At 37.0% G+C, this 17,936-nt stretch overlaps 1 protein-coding gene across 2 annotated transcripts in view; it reads right to left on the reverse strand.

The window, feature by feature from the left end:
* TBC1D19 (TBC1 domain family member 19) overlaps positions 1-17,936 on the reverse strand; it is a 165,566-nt gene that overhangs the window by 59,739 nt on the left and 87,891 nt on the right. For both annotated transcript variants that reach the window (XM_049886400.1, XM_049886401.1), the window contains 2 exons: positions 8,769-8,843; positions 4,304-4,366 (listed from right to left, as the gene is read on the reverse strand). In XM_049886400.1, the coding sequence (XP_049742357.1) occupies positions 4,304-4,366; positions 8,769-8,843 (138 nt within the window). The remainder of the gene's footprint in view (positions 1-4,303; positions 4,367-8,768; positions 8,844-17,936) is intronic.

The following is a 17,936-nucleotide window of genomic DNA, read 5'->3' on the forward strand; positions in this document are numbered from 1 at the left end:
TGCTGAGCAAATAACCTGGGAAGCTAGACTATATGAAGAAGAACAAGGCATCAGGATTGGAGGAAGACTCATTAACAACCTGCAACATGCAGATGACACAACCTTGATTGCAGAAAGCGAAGAGGACTTGAAGCACTTACTGACGAAGATCAAAGACTACAGCCTTCAGTGTAGACTGCAACTCAACATAAAGAAAACAAAAATCCTCACAACTAGATGAATAAGCAACATCATGATAAATGAAGAAAAGACTGAAGTTGTCAAGGATTTTATTTTACTTGGATCCACAGTCAATGCCCACTGAAGCAGCAGTCAAGGAATCAAATGATGTACTACATCTGGCAAATCTTCTGCAACAGACCTCTTCAAAGTGTTAAGCAAAGATGTTACTTTCGGGACTAAGGTGTGCTTCATCCAAGCCATGGTATTTTCAATAGCCTCATATGCATGCGAATGCTGGAAAATGAATAAGGAAGACCAGAGAAGAACTGACACCTTGGAAGTATGGTGTCGGCGAAGAATATTGGATGTACCAGGTACTGCCAGAAGATACAAATCTGTCTTGGAAGAAGTACAGCCGGAAGCTCCTTAAAAGCAAGGATGGTGAGACTTCATCTCATATACTTTGGAAATGTCATCAGGAGGGACAGGTCCCTGGTAAAGGACATCATGTTAGAGGGTCAGCAAAAAAGAGACAGACTCAATGAGATGGACTGGCACAGTGGCTGCAGCAATGGGCTCAACCATAACAATTGTGAGAATGGTGCAGGACCAGGCAGTGTTTCATTCTGTTGTACATAGGGTCGCTATAAGTTGGAAATGATTGACGATACCTAACAACAAAACATAGCTTTCTTCAGGCTTTTGAAGATATATGATGGTGGATGTTTCACATAAGAAATGAGTACAATTATTTTAACTTACAACTACTATATAATTTTTCCATTTGTTGTAGTCTGGTATTTTTATCCAAACCGATTTGGAGAATTTCAAAGGATAAATTTTCAAGAATGCTATTTGGAAACACTGCCCTGATTTAAATTTTTATAAATTAAAATGCAACGTGGCTTACTGGGCTTTGGAATTGTACAGACGTAGCTTTGGATCCTGATAACTGTATGAGCTTAGACTCTGAGCCTCTTCTTTTTCATCTGTAAAATGGGAATAAAGCTACCTTATATGGCTGTTGAAGAATTAGTTATAAAGTATATGATAATGATAGTGCTGACAATTTCACTTGCAATGATTAGAGAATACTGGGAGCAAAAGAAAAAATAGGGACCTTTTCCTGATCCAGTTTATTGCTTAGCCATGGCTCTCTCATCCTCTGTTCTCATCACATTCTTACCGAGAAAATTAAACTTTAAAATCTTTTCCTTCACTGTACCCTGTTTCTAATTTTAACCACCAATAACACCATGTTTATAACTATCAAAACCTGAAAACTTATTCATCTTTGACTCTTCCTTCTCTCTCACCCTGCGTATTTAGCCGGTCATCAAATCCTCCTGTTCTACTTTTGATAGTTTCATTAATTCATTCAACAAATACTTATTGAATACATTCTACATGGCAGACACTGTTCTAGGCACTAAGAAGACAGCCATGAACAAAACAAACAAAATCTCTGTTCTCATAGTGCTTATTTTTTGTGGAGGGAGACAGACCAAAACAAAACAAAACCAGAACAACAACAAAAACAAAGTACATAGTATGCCATATATTGCTAAGTGCTATAGAGAAAAATAATGCAGAAAAGAGGGATAACACACAGGTGGTATGTGTGTGGGTGTTGGGGGAAGTCTGCAATTTTAATTAGGGACCTGAGGTGGTCAGGAAGTGAGCCTGGTATAATAACAATACAGGCAGAAGGAACAGCTCCTTAGAAGCTGATAGTCAAGTCTGGACTTAGATCCAGAAAGAGATATTAAATTGGGAGTTGTTAGTTTATAGATGGTATTAGACCCATAAGAATACATAAAATCACCAAGAGCAAGGATTAAAAAAACAACAACAAAAAAAAACACCAGCTGTCCCTCCCATGGCACTATCTACTTCTCTGCTGGGTTTGATAATTCATTGCAATGGCCACGCAGAACTCACTGACCATACTCAAAATTATGGGGTTTATTAGGGAAGCAACAGGTTACAATTCAGGATTGGAAACAACTCAGGACACAGTTCTTCGATCACGGCACCTTCTTCTCAGCAGGCCTTTACCTTTGCTTTCGGCCCCTTGGCCCTCAGCCTGGCCTTTGCCCTGCTCAGGCAAGTGTTACAGCTTTTTAGCTCCACCAGCGAGTGCCCAGAGGTACCCTACTCGATCAGTAAGCCTTGGCCTGAAGGCATTTAGCTCTCTTGCTCTGTGGATCAATATGCTAACTGCAGTTGCCTCACTCCGTGGGCTGGGAATCCCACTGTCCCATCTCACACTCCTGGTTCTGCTGCTGTCATTTCTCTGCTGCTGGACTCTGCTGTGCTTGCTGCCACCTCTCGCCATCTTGTGCCATCTCAGGCATTACAGCTATCTCTGTCTCCTGCGTCCAAAAGTTGTGCTCCAATCCTGGTTCTTCTTGATGGTAGTGAGGTCCCCTTCCTGCCTCTGGGATTGGCTCATTTTAAGCCTAATGGGATGGCAAAACTGACCAATCCCCTCATTAGGGTTCCATACAGCTTATTTGCATGGTCACACTCCCATAAGGGTTCTAAGCACCTTATCTGCATTACTAGAGGCTGTCCAATCCCCTTGGTGGACAATAACCACTTTATTTGCATAGTCCCACCCAATCACTTTGTGAGAGTCACAAAGACCATGGCTGGAAGAGCCAAACAAAGTAATTCACTGCACTACAGAGTCCCCTTCTTTGTGACCCACCTTGGCCAAAGTGAAGCTTCCATCATGCTGGGTGCGGGGGGGAGGGTAGCGGGAAGGAGGGAGTAAGTTATAGCACAAGTACTACATAAGGCACCTTCTTACTGACACTTAGTAGATTTTCTTGAATAAATGTTTCTTCATTTGCTGATTTGTTTTGTGACCTTAGAACCGTTTCCAGAGACTTTAATTTATATACATACATGTGTATTTACATCACTTTCAAGAGTTATGGGGTTTTTTTATTGGGGGATACATCTATGAAACTCCTCATGCTGCCAATCCAGAAGTAATCATTTCCACTCAATATTTCTTAAGTACAGAGGTTACCAGTGAACTAATATTTCTATATAAATGAAGCACCCACTTTGTATATTCGAAAATTTACTGAGTACTACAAGAATTAGGCACAAGGTCACATATCACCTATATAAGCAAATAAGCTTTTAGAAGATTTTTTTTATTTTCCAACTTTTAATTAATAACTAACTTTATACTAAAGTATAATTTTTAAATCTTTATTATATCTTAAAATTTAAAAATTTTAGTCACACATTTGAAATCACTGAAATTCTCTTAAAATTGTTTCTAGGGCTTAAATTTAATATTATAAATAAATTTTATAAACTCTTTAGCCTTCAGCTCTTGGAATGTTTGATTAATTAAACCTTCCTGAGACATTTTTATATAACATCATCTTTTCTCTTAAACACACATGTACACACACACTACCAACATTAAAAGTCTGCCCATCCAAACAGCTGGGACTAATTTACATTTAATTAAGAATAAATTTCTAAGTAGAATCTAGAATTTTCTCCAAGACATTTATATTGACATTCAATCAAAATCAAATTAGTTATATGCATGGGAAATCATTTAAAAAAGAGTAAAATCTAGGCAATTCTATATAAATTACATTATTTTGTGTTTATGATAAACTGATTTGATTTTAATAAATATGCAAAAGACCTAGAAAAGGGTTCAAGCATCTACAATATCAGCATATGAAATGAATAAAAATTAATCATGACATTTCAAATTGATTTAAAAATATTTAACTACCCTTAATATAAAAGTATCATGTAAAATGATTTCCCTAAACATCTTGTATGGCTTAAATATGAAGTTAACATTCAGTTAAAAATCTGTGCCCAAAACAAAGATAGAAAACTTACCTGCTAAAGCCTCACGGTTGTAGGAAATATGACTAAAAGAACACTCCAAAAACTCATTTGCAGACTCTTGTTCTCTTATCTAATCCCAAACTAAGAACAAAAGTTAGCCTTATCCCAAACCTACATTTAATCTGATAAAAAATAAACATGGCTTGCATTTCAGAAGGATTTAGTTAATAATAGAGATCTCTCTGAAAGTATATGATTTTAGAACCTAAAACAGGACATTATATATTTTAATTTTTAAACTTACCTGATATAAATAATCTTCAAATACAAAATAATAATCATCATTGCTTGCTGTCAACTTCACATCCTATAATTAAAAGTAGAGAATAATTAGAAGAACTCAAATGAATCTATCATACTAAAGCATAGAAACAATATTACAATGATTTTATCACTTTTTATATAACTATAAACCTCTGGATTTTATTTTGTCACTGCTATATATTTATTCGGGTCAGCAGTTCAAATCCGCCAGGCGCTCCTTGGAAACTCTATGGGTCAGTTCTACTCTGTCCTATAGGGTCACTATGAGTTGGAATCAACTCAATGGCACTGGGTCGTTGTTGGTTATATATTTATTCAACTAACCTCACTCTTTTATAGGTTCCATTAGTAATTCCTTATTAGTTATTCCAATTTTATCTCCTTTTAATGTAATATTTAGGAGTCTTAAAGTTGGTAAAGACAAGCAGATACAGCTATAACAGCCAGAGGCAATCATAACAATCTGGCCCCAAACTACTGATCCATCCCCTTGAAATATCAAAATCTTACACGCCTTTGTGATTATTCATGTGCAAATCACCCCTGCCTGGAAGGCTAACAACATCGGTTTTCTGACTCATGAACTCATCTTTTAAGGGCCAGTTCATTGACTTCTCCCGGATGGAGTATGAGCTCCTTCCTGTAAAGGCAACTCCATTTCACACTTCCTGAGCTGGGATGACTTCAAACATTTCTACTCTCCCCTTTAGACTTTAGGTTCTTCGAGCCCCAATGTTCTAATTGTTATATAATTACAGCCAGCACAGTGCCTGGTACCTAGTAAGTACCCAGTATATGTTTGACAAATGAATAAGTAAAAAATAAAAATGACAAAATTGTTAAAAGAAACGGATTATAGTTTTATGGGAGGCAATGCATCACTATATGGGTAACCTCTGTTGATAACAACAAATGAACAGCAACCCACAAAAATAAACCTCAACCTTCCCATTTCCCCCAGTATGTCTCTGAATATTTCGTACAGCGAGTTGGACCTGCTGCCTGTGTACTACAGTACAAAGAGCACTGCAACAGATTCAACTACGATTTGAAATCTAGTCTCACTACTTCTAGCTGTGTATGACCTTGGGCAGTAACTCCAACCTGAGTCACCTCATCTGTATATGGAGATACCAACACCTTCTTCAGAGTGCATGGGTAAATGCCTAGCATTGTACCAGACCCAGAGAAGGCATCCAGAAAATTACTTTAAAAATTAACCAAAAGCGTCCTCACTTAAAGTAGCCTTCATTTGTTTATAAGTACACATATTTAAATATAGGTCCTGAATCTTACTTACATCCAAAATCTCTAGACCTATAGGAAAACATATACTTGGATCCAATATATAACCCATTCATCAAGTACTGACTGATAAATTGGAATAAATAAAAAAATGAAAACCCCAAACAAAAAAAGAAGACAATGTTTATGTTTAAGAGCTACAATCTCACCAGTGAGAAACCATACATATTAGAAATATAGGAATAATGACAAATATTATACAAATTCATAATAATACAGTTTAAACAGTCTGCCAAAATTTAACCGACTATTGAACAAAGTAGTAATCAGGGAAGAATGGAATGAGTCATGGATGACTCTGGAGAGAGTGAGTTTGTGCTAAATCTGGAAAACTTAAAGACAGGTTAACAGAAAAGAGCCAATCTTCTAATTCAGAAGACAATATAGGCAAAGGTAGAAATTATGCATTTTCAAAAGGGGTGATACTACTTTTAAGGGCATGAAAATTGGCTCTTGGGGACCAAAACATTTTAGATATTACAATGGTTTGTGGCCCTCCATAGTTCATCCCTACCCAAAAAAAAATTTTCTCTAAGTATTTTTCTCATTAGAGAGAAATTAATTTAATTTTTCTTCTTAGGGAGTGTCATGGATTGAACCATGTCCCCCAAGAATGTGTGTAGACTTGGCTAGACCATGATTCCCAGTATTGTGTGGTTTTCCACCATTTTGTGATGTGATGTGATTTTTCTATGTGTTGTAAATCCTACCTCTATGATGTTAATGAGGCAGGATTAGAGGCAGTTATATTGATAAAGCAAGAAATCTACAAGATTAGGTTGTGTCTTGAGTCAATCTCTTGAGACATAAAGGAGACAGGTGAGCAGAGAGTCACAGGGACCTTATACCACCAAGAAAGAAGTACCAGGAGCAGAGCACATCCTTTGGACCTAGGATTCCTGCACAGAAAAGTTCCTAGGCCAGGGGAGGATTGATGGTGGGGACCTTGCCCCAGAGTCGACAGGAAGAGAGGGCCTTCCCCGGAGATGGCACCCTGAATTGAGACTTCTAGCCTCCTAGACTGTGAGAGAATACATTTCTCTTTGTTAAAGCCATCCACTTGTGGTATTTCTGCTATAGCAGCCCTAGATAACCAAGACGGGGGTGATAATGAAAAAGGGTTGAAAAATACTGGTATAGATTATCAATCATAGTAAATGATGGAAAACCACAGAAAGTGTGAATACAAGGCAAGTTTGTGGGAAAATACAGTATAGAAACTGTTAACAATTTAGTTTAAGGGAGGGCTTGATGATTTTCTGTATTTAGTATTGTCTTGTTTTCTTTCTTTTAACCACTAAAGTAATTCCACCTCATTTTTAGTTAAATTAAAAATGAGCCTTTATGATAGGGAAGGAGTTCCTGGGTGATGCAAACGGTTAGCGCTCAGCTACTAACTGAAAGATTGGTGGTTGGAATCTACCCAGAGGAGCCTTCGAAGAAAGGCCTGGCAATCTACTTCTGAAAGATCGCAGCCATTAAAATCTCTACGGATTGCAGTTCTATTCTGAAACCCATGGGGTTGGAATTGACTCCACGGCAACTGAGTTGTTTTGTTTTGTTTTGTTTGATGGGGAACTGTAATAAAACTTTAAATAATATTTTAAAATGCTCATTCTCTTAAGGGCTGACTTTAACAATCTTTGGAGTTGCTCCAACAAGATCAACAGAGCCCAACTAACACAAAACCAGAACAGTTAGAGACTGATATATTTCTAAAAATCCTCATGTTATGGACAGACGCGAGATCGATTCTACTAAAATTTATATTCAAGTCCTCAGACACAAGCTCTTTATTTCTTTCTCACAAAAGATTTTTTTACTGACTCAAACTGGAATTTATATTGGCAACCAAAAAGAACTCTCATGCTAACATAACACTCCCTGCTTTTCTGAGCTTCTTCAACTATGAGTCTCCTCTGATTTGAATAGAAAAGACGTGGAAAGTCTTACATTCCAAAAGATCTATTATGCTGTTGCATGCTTTGCTCTAAAAAAGCAAATAGTAGCACCTGTAATCCTAATCTAGGACCTGCCTGCCTGGACTATCCACTTCATCTCCCAAACTACCACTGTTTCTGTCAGTACTCTGGTTACAAAGTAGCAAAAGTTTTGAGTAGTCTATCCTAATCCTGTTCTTCCCATAAACCCTGTTATTTGTAATGTGGGATTTTTGTAGAGTGTGAGTTTCTACCACCCCCTCCAGGCAAAAAAAAAAAAAAAAAAATGCGTTTATCATTTCTAGACTAAATGCCAGTAGCTGGCAGGATTAAATGGTAAACTATGTAAAGGGTTTGGTACACTGTATGGCACATAATAAGCAGCCATTAAATAACATTTAATTATTAGTCGTTACTACCCTTAGCCATGTTCTTATCCAGGCAAATTTTCAGGTGATCAATGTATAATCTCTCCCCCAGTTCTGAGACATGGAATAATCTGCCCTTCTCTTTTATCCTTCAGATCCTAAATTTGAAATCCAAGTCTTTTAAACAGCCTGATGAGTAATCCAGAATCAGTCATATTAAAGTTTATAAACTTCCCTCTCAACAGGATTATCAGATAGTTGGAGGTAAGAGCTAAATGTATCCCTACCATAAAACTTGAGATGTGCTTAGTCCTATGTCTAGGAACTAAAGGATATTATAATTTTCTAAATGACTTCAATACAAAGAGAACAAACAAGTAGGCACTACAGAATCATAAGATAAAAATATTGTAGTCTTATCTTCCTTTCAGAGTAAGGAAAATTTTAAATGACTTCAATACAAAGAGAATAAACAAGTAGGCCCTACAGAATCATGAGGTAAGATAAAAATGTTATAGTCTGATTTTCCTTACAGAGTACGTGTGCAGAGTAAAACTGCTCCATAGGGTTTGCAAGGCTATGACCTTTCAGGAAACAGACTGCCAGGCCTATCTTCTGATACACCTCTGGGTGGGTTCAAACCACCAACCTTTTGGCTAGTAGTTGAGTGCTTAACTGTTTGTGGCACCCAGAGACTTCTTATAGGTATGATCACTTAAAATTATTTTTCAAGGTTAATTTGTATCATAATGCAGACCGTGAACATTGAAAACTCTGAATAATTGTTTAACGGTATCAATGAAATGGAAAAACTATGCAAACTTTTACTCACTTTATATATTAGACTGTCCACCAAAAGGTCATGTTGTATCACATTGGTCTTGAGCTGCTCATAATACAAGATATCCTAAATTTAAAAGCAAACAAAAAAACTTTAAGGTCAATCACATTTATAAAATCAGCTTCAAAGTTTAATAAATAATAATCATTAATAGTATTACAAATTCTAAGAGGATAAGGCGTTGGTTATGTTCACTGCTACAACCCCCACACCTGGCTAATAGCAGATGCTCAAATACACCTATCCTCACCACTTAGGATAAGGTCTGGTATCCGGTAGGTATTCAATCAATGTCTGCTAAATTGATTAACTATAATTTAACCTTAGTGAATATAGTACTTCTTAAGCACTTACTAGATGCCAGGTACTGTTTTACACACTTCACATGAGTTAACTCATTTAATCCTGTCTCGGCACAATGAAGTAGGTCAGTGACTATCATTCCCACTTAATCATTTGAGAAACTGAAGCCCAGAAAGAAAAGAAATTTTCTGTCCAAGGCTAGTAAGATTTGATCCTAGGAAACTTGGCTCAAGGACCAATCTAAAAACCCAGGAGGACTATCCTACCTTTCTAATACCTAAATTATTATAAAATTAAAAGTTTAAACATATAAATCCCTGGTAGTAAAAGCAATCATATAGCATCTCAAAGAAATCAGTGTTCTTATATTAGAGTATGATTCTAAAATACTATACAGTCTGATCAATTCTGTACAATGATGACATTAGGCTAATGCTTAATTTAATAGAGATAAGAAATAGGAGGGAGAGAAGAAGGAGAAAATGAGGAAGGAAAGAGAGAAGCAAGGAGGGAAGGAGGCAGGAGGGACTTGAGACTGCAGTTAAGATAAGCATCAAGTTGACGGTTGGTGAGGGCACCAGGAATGAAGGTAGGGATCAAGTGGGTAGTAGCTGTGCTAAAGACAGAGAGAAATATCATCCCTGGTTTAGCTGGTCCCTGTGCTCCTCCAAATCCCTCCATTCATCTCTTATATACCTCAGCCCTGATCTCTGCTCACATCCAAATCTCTACTAGTCAACACTGTTCTGTAAGGTACTTTCTGAAGACATTCTCCCAAACAAGTAAGATTTGTGGGACAAGGCCTTCTGGGACCAGGGGGAATATCCATTACATGTAGCTGCCTTGACAGGATGATATCTGATCCTACATTTCCTGAAACATGATTTCTTAATCTTGAAAAATATTTAACAACAGTTCTCTGGTTCAAGTCAAAGTGCTCTTTGCCTAAAGATAATCTGGGCATCTGCTGGTTATTTTTGATCATTTTAATTTTAATAAAAAGCCTGGCTGTGTCCTCATTCATGATGTTTTGATTTGTTAACTAAAACAAAATTATTTTGCTATTTGATTTACCTTCCATTGTATCTACTGAATCCATCCATTGAATCTGGCTAGTATGTAAGGTCCTTAACGGCGGCAACAGCAAGCATCGCATTCAAATGCCAATCCCCACCAACTGGCAAAGGGCTTAGTATTGTACTTTAACTTTTTTTTTTAGTAGATGGAGTAGAAAAGCTAAGGAGTTTAGAGTTACATCTTTAAAAAAAAAAAAAGTTTAAAATTACAAATATGTTGTTGTTGTTGTTATTAGGTGCCACCCAGTTGGTTCAGACTCATAGCGACCCTAGGTACAACAGAACGAAGCACTGCCTGGTCCTGCACCATCCGCATAGTTATTATGCTTGAGCCCGTTGTTGCGGCCACTGTGTCATCTCTGCAGCCACCTATGACCATTAAAATAAGTGAAACAATCTAAAGCATAAAGAAAAAGTTATAATCTTTTCTCTCTCCATTTCACCTTCCTAATGTAACTAATGTTATTTGTATTTTGTATCCTATTTGTAGTGTTATTTGTAATTTATATTCTTCCATACCTTTCTCTATGCTTATAAATTGCATATAATCATATTTAGGAGTTTTCGTGGTTATTTTCTTTTTAACATAAAATGGAAATACACTACACTTGTTAGCCGATCTAACCTAACGGTATATCATAATTATCCTTCTATGGAGCCCTGGTGATGCAGAGCTCAACCGCTAACCAGAATGTCGGCAGTTTGAATCCACCAGCTGCTCCCTGGGAACCCTATGGGGCAGTTCTACTCTGTCCTATAGGGTCACTATGAGATGGAATCAACTCAACAGCAGCAGGCTTGGATTTTGGTTTTATGTTAAAAAATACACATCTAACATTTCTTTTTAATAGCTACACGTACCGTGTTATTTTAAAAGCTGTCATATGAATGTATCATAATTTATTAATCATTACCCCTATAGATGGATGCTCAGGTTCTTTCTAGTTGTTTGTCCCTAAAACTAAAGCGTAATAAATACCCTTGTACACATATGCTTTTGTATCTATGGGATGAATTTGTAAAGGTAAGGTTGCAAGCAAAGGCTATATGTATCTTTAGTTGGACTACAGATTGCCAGACTACTTTGCAAAAAAGTATCAATTTGAACTCTGACCAGCAACACATGAGGCCTCACACATTTACCTACATTCTGACTTCTCTTAATTTCCTAACGGATGAAAAATTACATCTCATTCTTGTGTTAATTTTAAATTTCCTAATTAACAATAAAACTGGACATCCTTTCACATGGGTATTAGTCTACTGAATTTCTTCTTAGCGATTTGCCTCCTGATACTTTTTTTTTTTTTTTTAGCTATTTTCTATTAGATTATCTTTCTCTCATTAATTTATAGGTGATTTCTGTTTAGAAGAATTAACACTTTTTGTCATTTATGTTACAAATACTTTTTCTACAAAATAATATTTTCTTTTCTAATTTCTGGTAATGGTATACATTGCCTTAATTTTAAAAAATCCTTTCAGGCTTCAGGGTTTTCTTTCTTGATTTAGACACGTTTATATAAATACTTACATTTATACATAAATATTTTCCTAAACTTTTTTTTTTTTTTCATTTAAATATCTATAACCCACCTGGAACTCCTGTGCATGGTAAATAAATGGTCTCTGTTTTCTTTCCGAACCCCACCAAATCCACTGCTGTAGGGTTAATTCTGACTCATAGCTACCCCATAGAGCTTCTGAGGCTTTAAATCTCTAAGGAAGTAGATTGCCACATCTGTTTCCCATGGAGCCTCTGGTGGTTTGGAACCAGTGACCTTTCGGTTAGCAGTCAATCGCTTTAACAACTGTGCCACCAGGGTTCCTTTTTCTTTCAGGACAGTCAATTACGTGCATCATTTATTAAATAAACCATGTGTTTCCAATTGAAGTAATATGTAAGACATGGATCTATTTCTGGACTCATCATTTTTTTCATAATTGATTCAGCTACTTTTGGACATTTAATCTCCATAGGGATTGTAAGAAATGTCATCAGTTAAAAATAAAAGCATTGAGATTCTCCTAAACCTCTGCTTTGGAAAAACTGACAAGTTTTATGACATTAAGGCTTTCCGCCCAATATGATTCAGATCTTAGTTGTGTAACCCTAGGCAAACTAACAAACTTTTTCGGACCTCAGAAAATGATGATAGTAACAGTACCTTCCTTGTACGGCTGATGCAAAGAATAAATGAATGAAGCATACATAATATGTTTAGAACAGTGACAGGCACAGGGTAAATGCTATGTGTTAGATATTATTGTTCCGTGTCCTTTATGAAGTTTTTTTGTTTTCTTTTTTTAAATGGGCCCTGTACCTTTCCTGCTAAACTTACTCTGTAGATATTTTAACGTTTCTGCCAATATAAATGAGCTATTTTTTTTTCACTTTCCTATTTCTAACTTGCTATTCATATTCATTTTTTTTATATATTCATAAGGTTTTCACTGGCTAATTCTTTTCAGAAGTAGGCTGCTGCGTCCTTCTTCCTAGTCTTAGTCTGGAAGCTCAGCTGAATCCTGTCCTCCATGGGTGATCCTGCTGGTATCTGAATACCAGCAGGATCACAGCAACATGCAAGCTCCCACAGTACGACAAACTGACAGACAAAAAGAGGAAGACCCTCAACGAGGTGGACTGACACAGTAGCTGCAACAATGAGCTCAAGCACAACAACGACTGTAAGGATGGAGCAGGACTGGGCAGTGTTTCCTTCTGTTGTGCACAGAGTCCCTAAGGGTCGGAACTTACTTGACAGCACCTAACAACAACATTTCTAATTTGTTATTGATAGTATTGAAAAAATTGACCTTTGTATATTTATTTTATATCCCTCTGATGTCTTTTTTTTTTATTCTTACCAAAATTTCTTTTTAATTATGCTAGCTCTTTTCTTTTTAATCTTTTGGGTTTTCTGAGTATACAATCATAATCATCTGCAAAGACAATGACCATCTCTTTTTTCCCATTGCATAAACTAATAATTCATTTCTGTATCGCATTGCATTAGCTAGGACCTCAAAAGCTATGATAAATAACACTGGTAATAGTATTACTGCCTTAGTGTCAAGTTTAATGAAAAGAACTTCAGCATTTCTCCATTTAGCTTGATAATTCTTGTTAGTACTGGCAAGCAGTCTTTATGATGTTTCAGTATTCTATTTAATTTAAAGATTTGATTTAGAAGTGGCTACTGAATTTTATCAATGCCACTTGACAACTACTGGTATTATATGTAATTATATATAATAACACATGGTGATGTGACAGTCATACGGCTGTGACACCCACCACCCCACTCACTCATTGACTCAGCTGATGCTTGTTGGCCAGGCTAGTGTCCCTTCTTCCCTCAATAGTTCTCTAAGCCACATTCTTGGCCAAAGAGGATAGCCTTCTCTATTAGAGGACTATTCTTCTAATACTCTTGAGAATTATTATGGACGTATTTTTATTGAACTATTTGACATCTTATCAAAGATTTTTATATCCCCTACATAAAGTAGGTCCTAAAGATATCTGAAAAAAAAAAAAAATACTGCTTTAGAATTGTAGTCATGCAGTGAGTAGCGCGTATGCCACCCTGTTGATAGACTGAGCAATGAATGAGACTAAGGAAGTAGGAACATCTAGAATAAACTGTTATCTCCGAAGGCTTAGCTATGAAAGGAAATAGAAGGATAGGGAGATAGCCAAGGAAGACACAGGTTTTAACGTTTACTTTTATTCCTTATACAAAAGGCCTGAGAGTGTACAATGCTGGGGGAAAAAGCAAGTAGAGAAGAATAGGTTAAGTTTCAGAAGAAATATTTCAGAATGAAAAAAGGAGGCACAAGTAGAGTCTTAGATAAAAGAAATACACTTCTTCCTTCGAGATGGTGGTAAGGTAAAGATAAAAAAAGAAAATTAAGGGAGCCATTAATTAGTTCAATATTTTTTTACAGTGAAATAGAAAACAAGATCACCTGTTGGGAAAGAATGGAACAGGGATAAGGTATAAAGTTTGAAATGGAATGGTAAAAGTTTGGTATAGCCATTTTGGGGAACTGGAGAGGGAGCTGCCCAGTACCCCTAAAATGACTGTCACATAACTCTGCTAAAATTGAAATTGTTGAGGCAGTTACTTGCATGGCTCTGGGAATCTTAAGTCAGTTCAGTTACTAAATCATTTTCTGGAATAGAATGACAACAAAATATGAGCTAGACTCCTCTAAGCATTTGATATGGTGAAAGAGGTGCTTGCTATATTAATCACAATTCTTGATCTGGTAACATTTACTAATCTTATTGGGTAGCACTCTCCAAAATATAGTTTAGTGACCACAGGAGTAGGCTTTGTTAATATCTAATATTTATATCACTGGGCTTTTTAAAAATTAAATATTAAGTTATTCAACAAGTATTACTAAGTATATTTTATATACTAGGTATGGTGCCCAGAATAGTACTCAGAACAGTACATGGCACAAAGAAGGTACTGAATAAATATTTGTTGAATGAGTTAATAAAATAACAATACAATGATGATGGTGTTCTGAAATGGAGTGGTAGTAATGTGGCTATAGAGAAATAAAAAATAGTTGGATTTAAAATACATTTAGGAGTTAAATCAAGAGGGAATTACTAACATAATATGGGAATCAGGTAGAAATAAGTTAGACATGACCCAAAATTTCTGGCTGGGGCACCTCAGTGTACAGTGGTACCGAGAAAGGGAACCCAGGAAAAGTTTGGACATCTGAATTTGAGGTGCTTTTGTGAACTACAGAGTTGCATCTGAAGCTCAGGAAAGAGAGATCTGGGAGTAACTGGTAACTGAAGCTGTGGGAGTTGATGAGATTCTCCAAGGAATGCATGGATGAGAAGAGACAGACCACCACAGCACCCTAACTTAAAAAACCAAGAACACTCTCCACTGAGGAATGCCAGAAAGAACACCGTGTCACAAAAGCCAATGGAATTTTCAAGAAAGGAGCAGTCAGCTGGGTGAAATGCTGCCAGATAAAAGTATAAGGGAGAAAGAACAGGTACTGATGCATTGAGTTCATAGGTTGTGGACTGAATTGGAATGAGTTTTTTCTTCTAATGACTGCTGTTTTCTCTGGGTAGAAGGAGGAGAGATCTTTTTCTAAGACTCTGAAGAGAAATGGTTGAGAAGAGTGGAGGCTGGAGATAGGTACTGTGGAGACTAAGTCAGACAGCTGACTAGGAAAGTCAGGCACTGTGGGCTGAGGTAAGGTTGTGAACAACCTTATTAAGAAATCACTGAAGAAAATGTTAAATTAATACTAGTCTTGGATATTTTAAAGACCACTGGTGGTCTAGTGGTTAAAATGCTCAGCTGCAAGCAGAAAGTTCGCAGTTCGACTCCACCTGCCACTCTGTGGTAGAAAGATATGGCAGTCTGCTTCCATAAAGATTTATAGCTTTGGAAATCCTATGGGACAGTTCTACTCTGTCCTACAGGGTTGCTATGAGTTGGAATCGACTCGACAGCACTGGGTTTGCTTTTTGGTTTGGCTATTTTATCAACCCACCACTTGCAGTCCACCACTTTCCTGTCAGTTTATTGTACTGCTGTGGCTTATGTGTTGCTGTGATGCTGGAAGCTATGCCACCAGTATTTCAAATACCAGCAGAGTCACCTATGGTGGACAGGTTTCAGGGGAGCTTCCAGACCAAGACAGGCAAGGAAGAAGGACCTGGCAGTCCAATCCCGAAAGAAATTGGTCAAGTGAAAACTTTATAAATAGCAGTGAAATATTGTCTGATATACTGCCAGACATGAGCCCCTCAGACTGGAGGCAGTTAAAATACAATCGGGAAGAACACTCACTTCAAAGTATAGTTGACTTTAATGACATGGCTGGAGTAAAGCTTCAGGTGACTTCATTTACTGATGTAGCACAACTGAAAATGAGAAGAAAGAGCTGCAAACATCCATTAATAATTGGAACATGGATGTATGAAGCATGAATCTAGGAAAATTGGAAGTTGTCAAATATGAAATGGAACACATAAAGATCGATATCCTAGGCATTAGTGAGCTGAAATGGACTGGTGTTGGCCATTTTGAATTGGACAGTCATATGATCTACTACGCCAGGAATGACAAACTCAAGAGGAACATTGTCACATTACATCATCAAAAACAACATTTCAAGATCTATCCTGAACTACAACACTGCCTGTATCCACACATCTACAAGGAAAACCAGTTAATACGACTATTATTCAAATTTATGCACCAACCACTAAGGCCAAATATGAAGAAATTGAAGATTTTTACCAACTTCTGCAGTCTGACATTGATCAAACATGCAATCAAGATACATTGATAATTACTGGTAATTGGAATGCAAAAGTTGGAAACTAGAAGAAGGATCAGTAGTTGGACAATATGGCCTTGGTGATAGAAATGACGTGGGAGATTGCACAGTAGAGTTTCCAAGACCTATGATTTCTTCATTGCAGATACCTTTTTTCAGCAACATAAACAGTGACTATACACGTGAATCTCACCATATTGAACACACAGGAATCAAATCGGCTATATCTGTGGAAAGAGATGATGGAGAGGCTCAATATCATCAGACAGAACAAGGCCATGGGCTGATTGCAAAACAGACCATCAATTGCTCACAAGCAAATTCAAACTGAAGCTGACGAAAATTAGAGCAAGTCCACATGAGCTAAAATATGACCTTCAGTATATTCCACCTGAATTTAAAGACCATCTCAAGAAAAAATTTAACACACTGAACACTAAAACGGAAGACCAGATGAGTTGTGGAATGACATCAAGGATATCATACATGAAGAAAGCAAGAAGTCATTAAACAGACAGGAGAGAAAGAAAAGACTAAAATGGATGTCAGAAGGGACTCTGAAAGTTGCTTTTGAATGTACAGAAGCTAAAGGGAATGAAAGAAATGATCATGTAAAAGAGCTGAACAGATTTCAAAGGTTGGCTTAAGAAGACAAAGTATTAAAATAAAAACGTGCAATGACCTGGAGTTGGAAAACCAAAAGAGAAGAACATGCTCAGCATTTCTCAAGCTGAAACAACTGAAGAAAAAAAAACTCAAACCTCGAGTTGCAGTATTGGAAGATGCTATGGGGAAAATACTAAATGACGTGGGAAGCATCAAAAGAAGATGAAAGGAATGCACAGAGTCATTGTACCAAAGAGAATCAGTCGACGTTCAGCCATTTCAGGAGGTAGCACATGATCAAGAACCAATGGTACTAAAGGAAAAAGTCCAAGCTGCATTGAAGGCATTGGCAAAAAACAAGGCTCAGGTTCAGAACAGAATGTGGAACAACAGATATCAATGCTGTTGTCAGATGGATCTTGGCTGAAAGCAGAGAATACCAGGAAGATGTTTATCTGTATTTTATTGACTATGCAAAGGCACCTGACTGAGTGGATCATAACAAATTACAGATAATTGTGAAGAATGGGAATTTCAGAGCATTTCATTTTGCTGGTGAGGAACCTATATAGTTTAAAATCAGGAAAGCTGTGCATTAGGGTTGTATCCTTTCACCATATGTATTCAAGGTGTATGCTGAGCAAATAATCTGAGAAGCTGAGCTATGTGGTGAAGACCAAGTCATCAGGACTGGTAAAAGACTCATTAATAACCTGCAATATGCAGATGACAGAACACTGCTTGCTGAAAGCTAAGAGGACTTGAAGCACTTACTGGTGAAGACCAAAGACCACAGCCTTCAGTGCAGATTGCACCTCAACATAAAGAAAACAAAAAT

The sequence above is a fragment of the Elephas maximus genome, chromosome 5 (assembly GCF_024166365.1).
Source record: "Elephas maximus indicus isolate mEleMax1 chromosome 5, mEleMax1 primary haplotype, whole genome shotgun sequence".
Classification (NCBI taxonomy): domain Eukaryota; kingdom Metazoa; phylum Chordata; class Mammalia; order Proboscidea; family Elephantidae; genus Elephas; species Elephas maximus.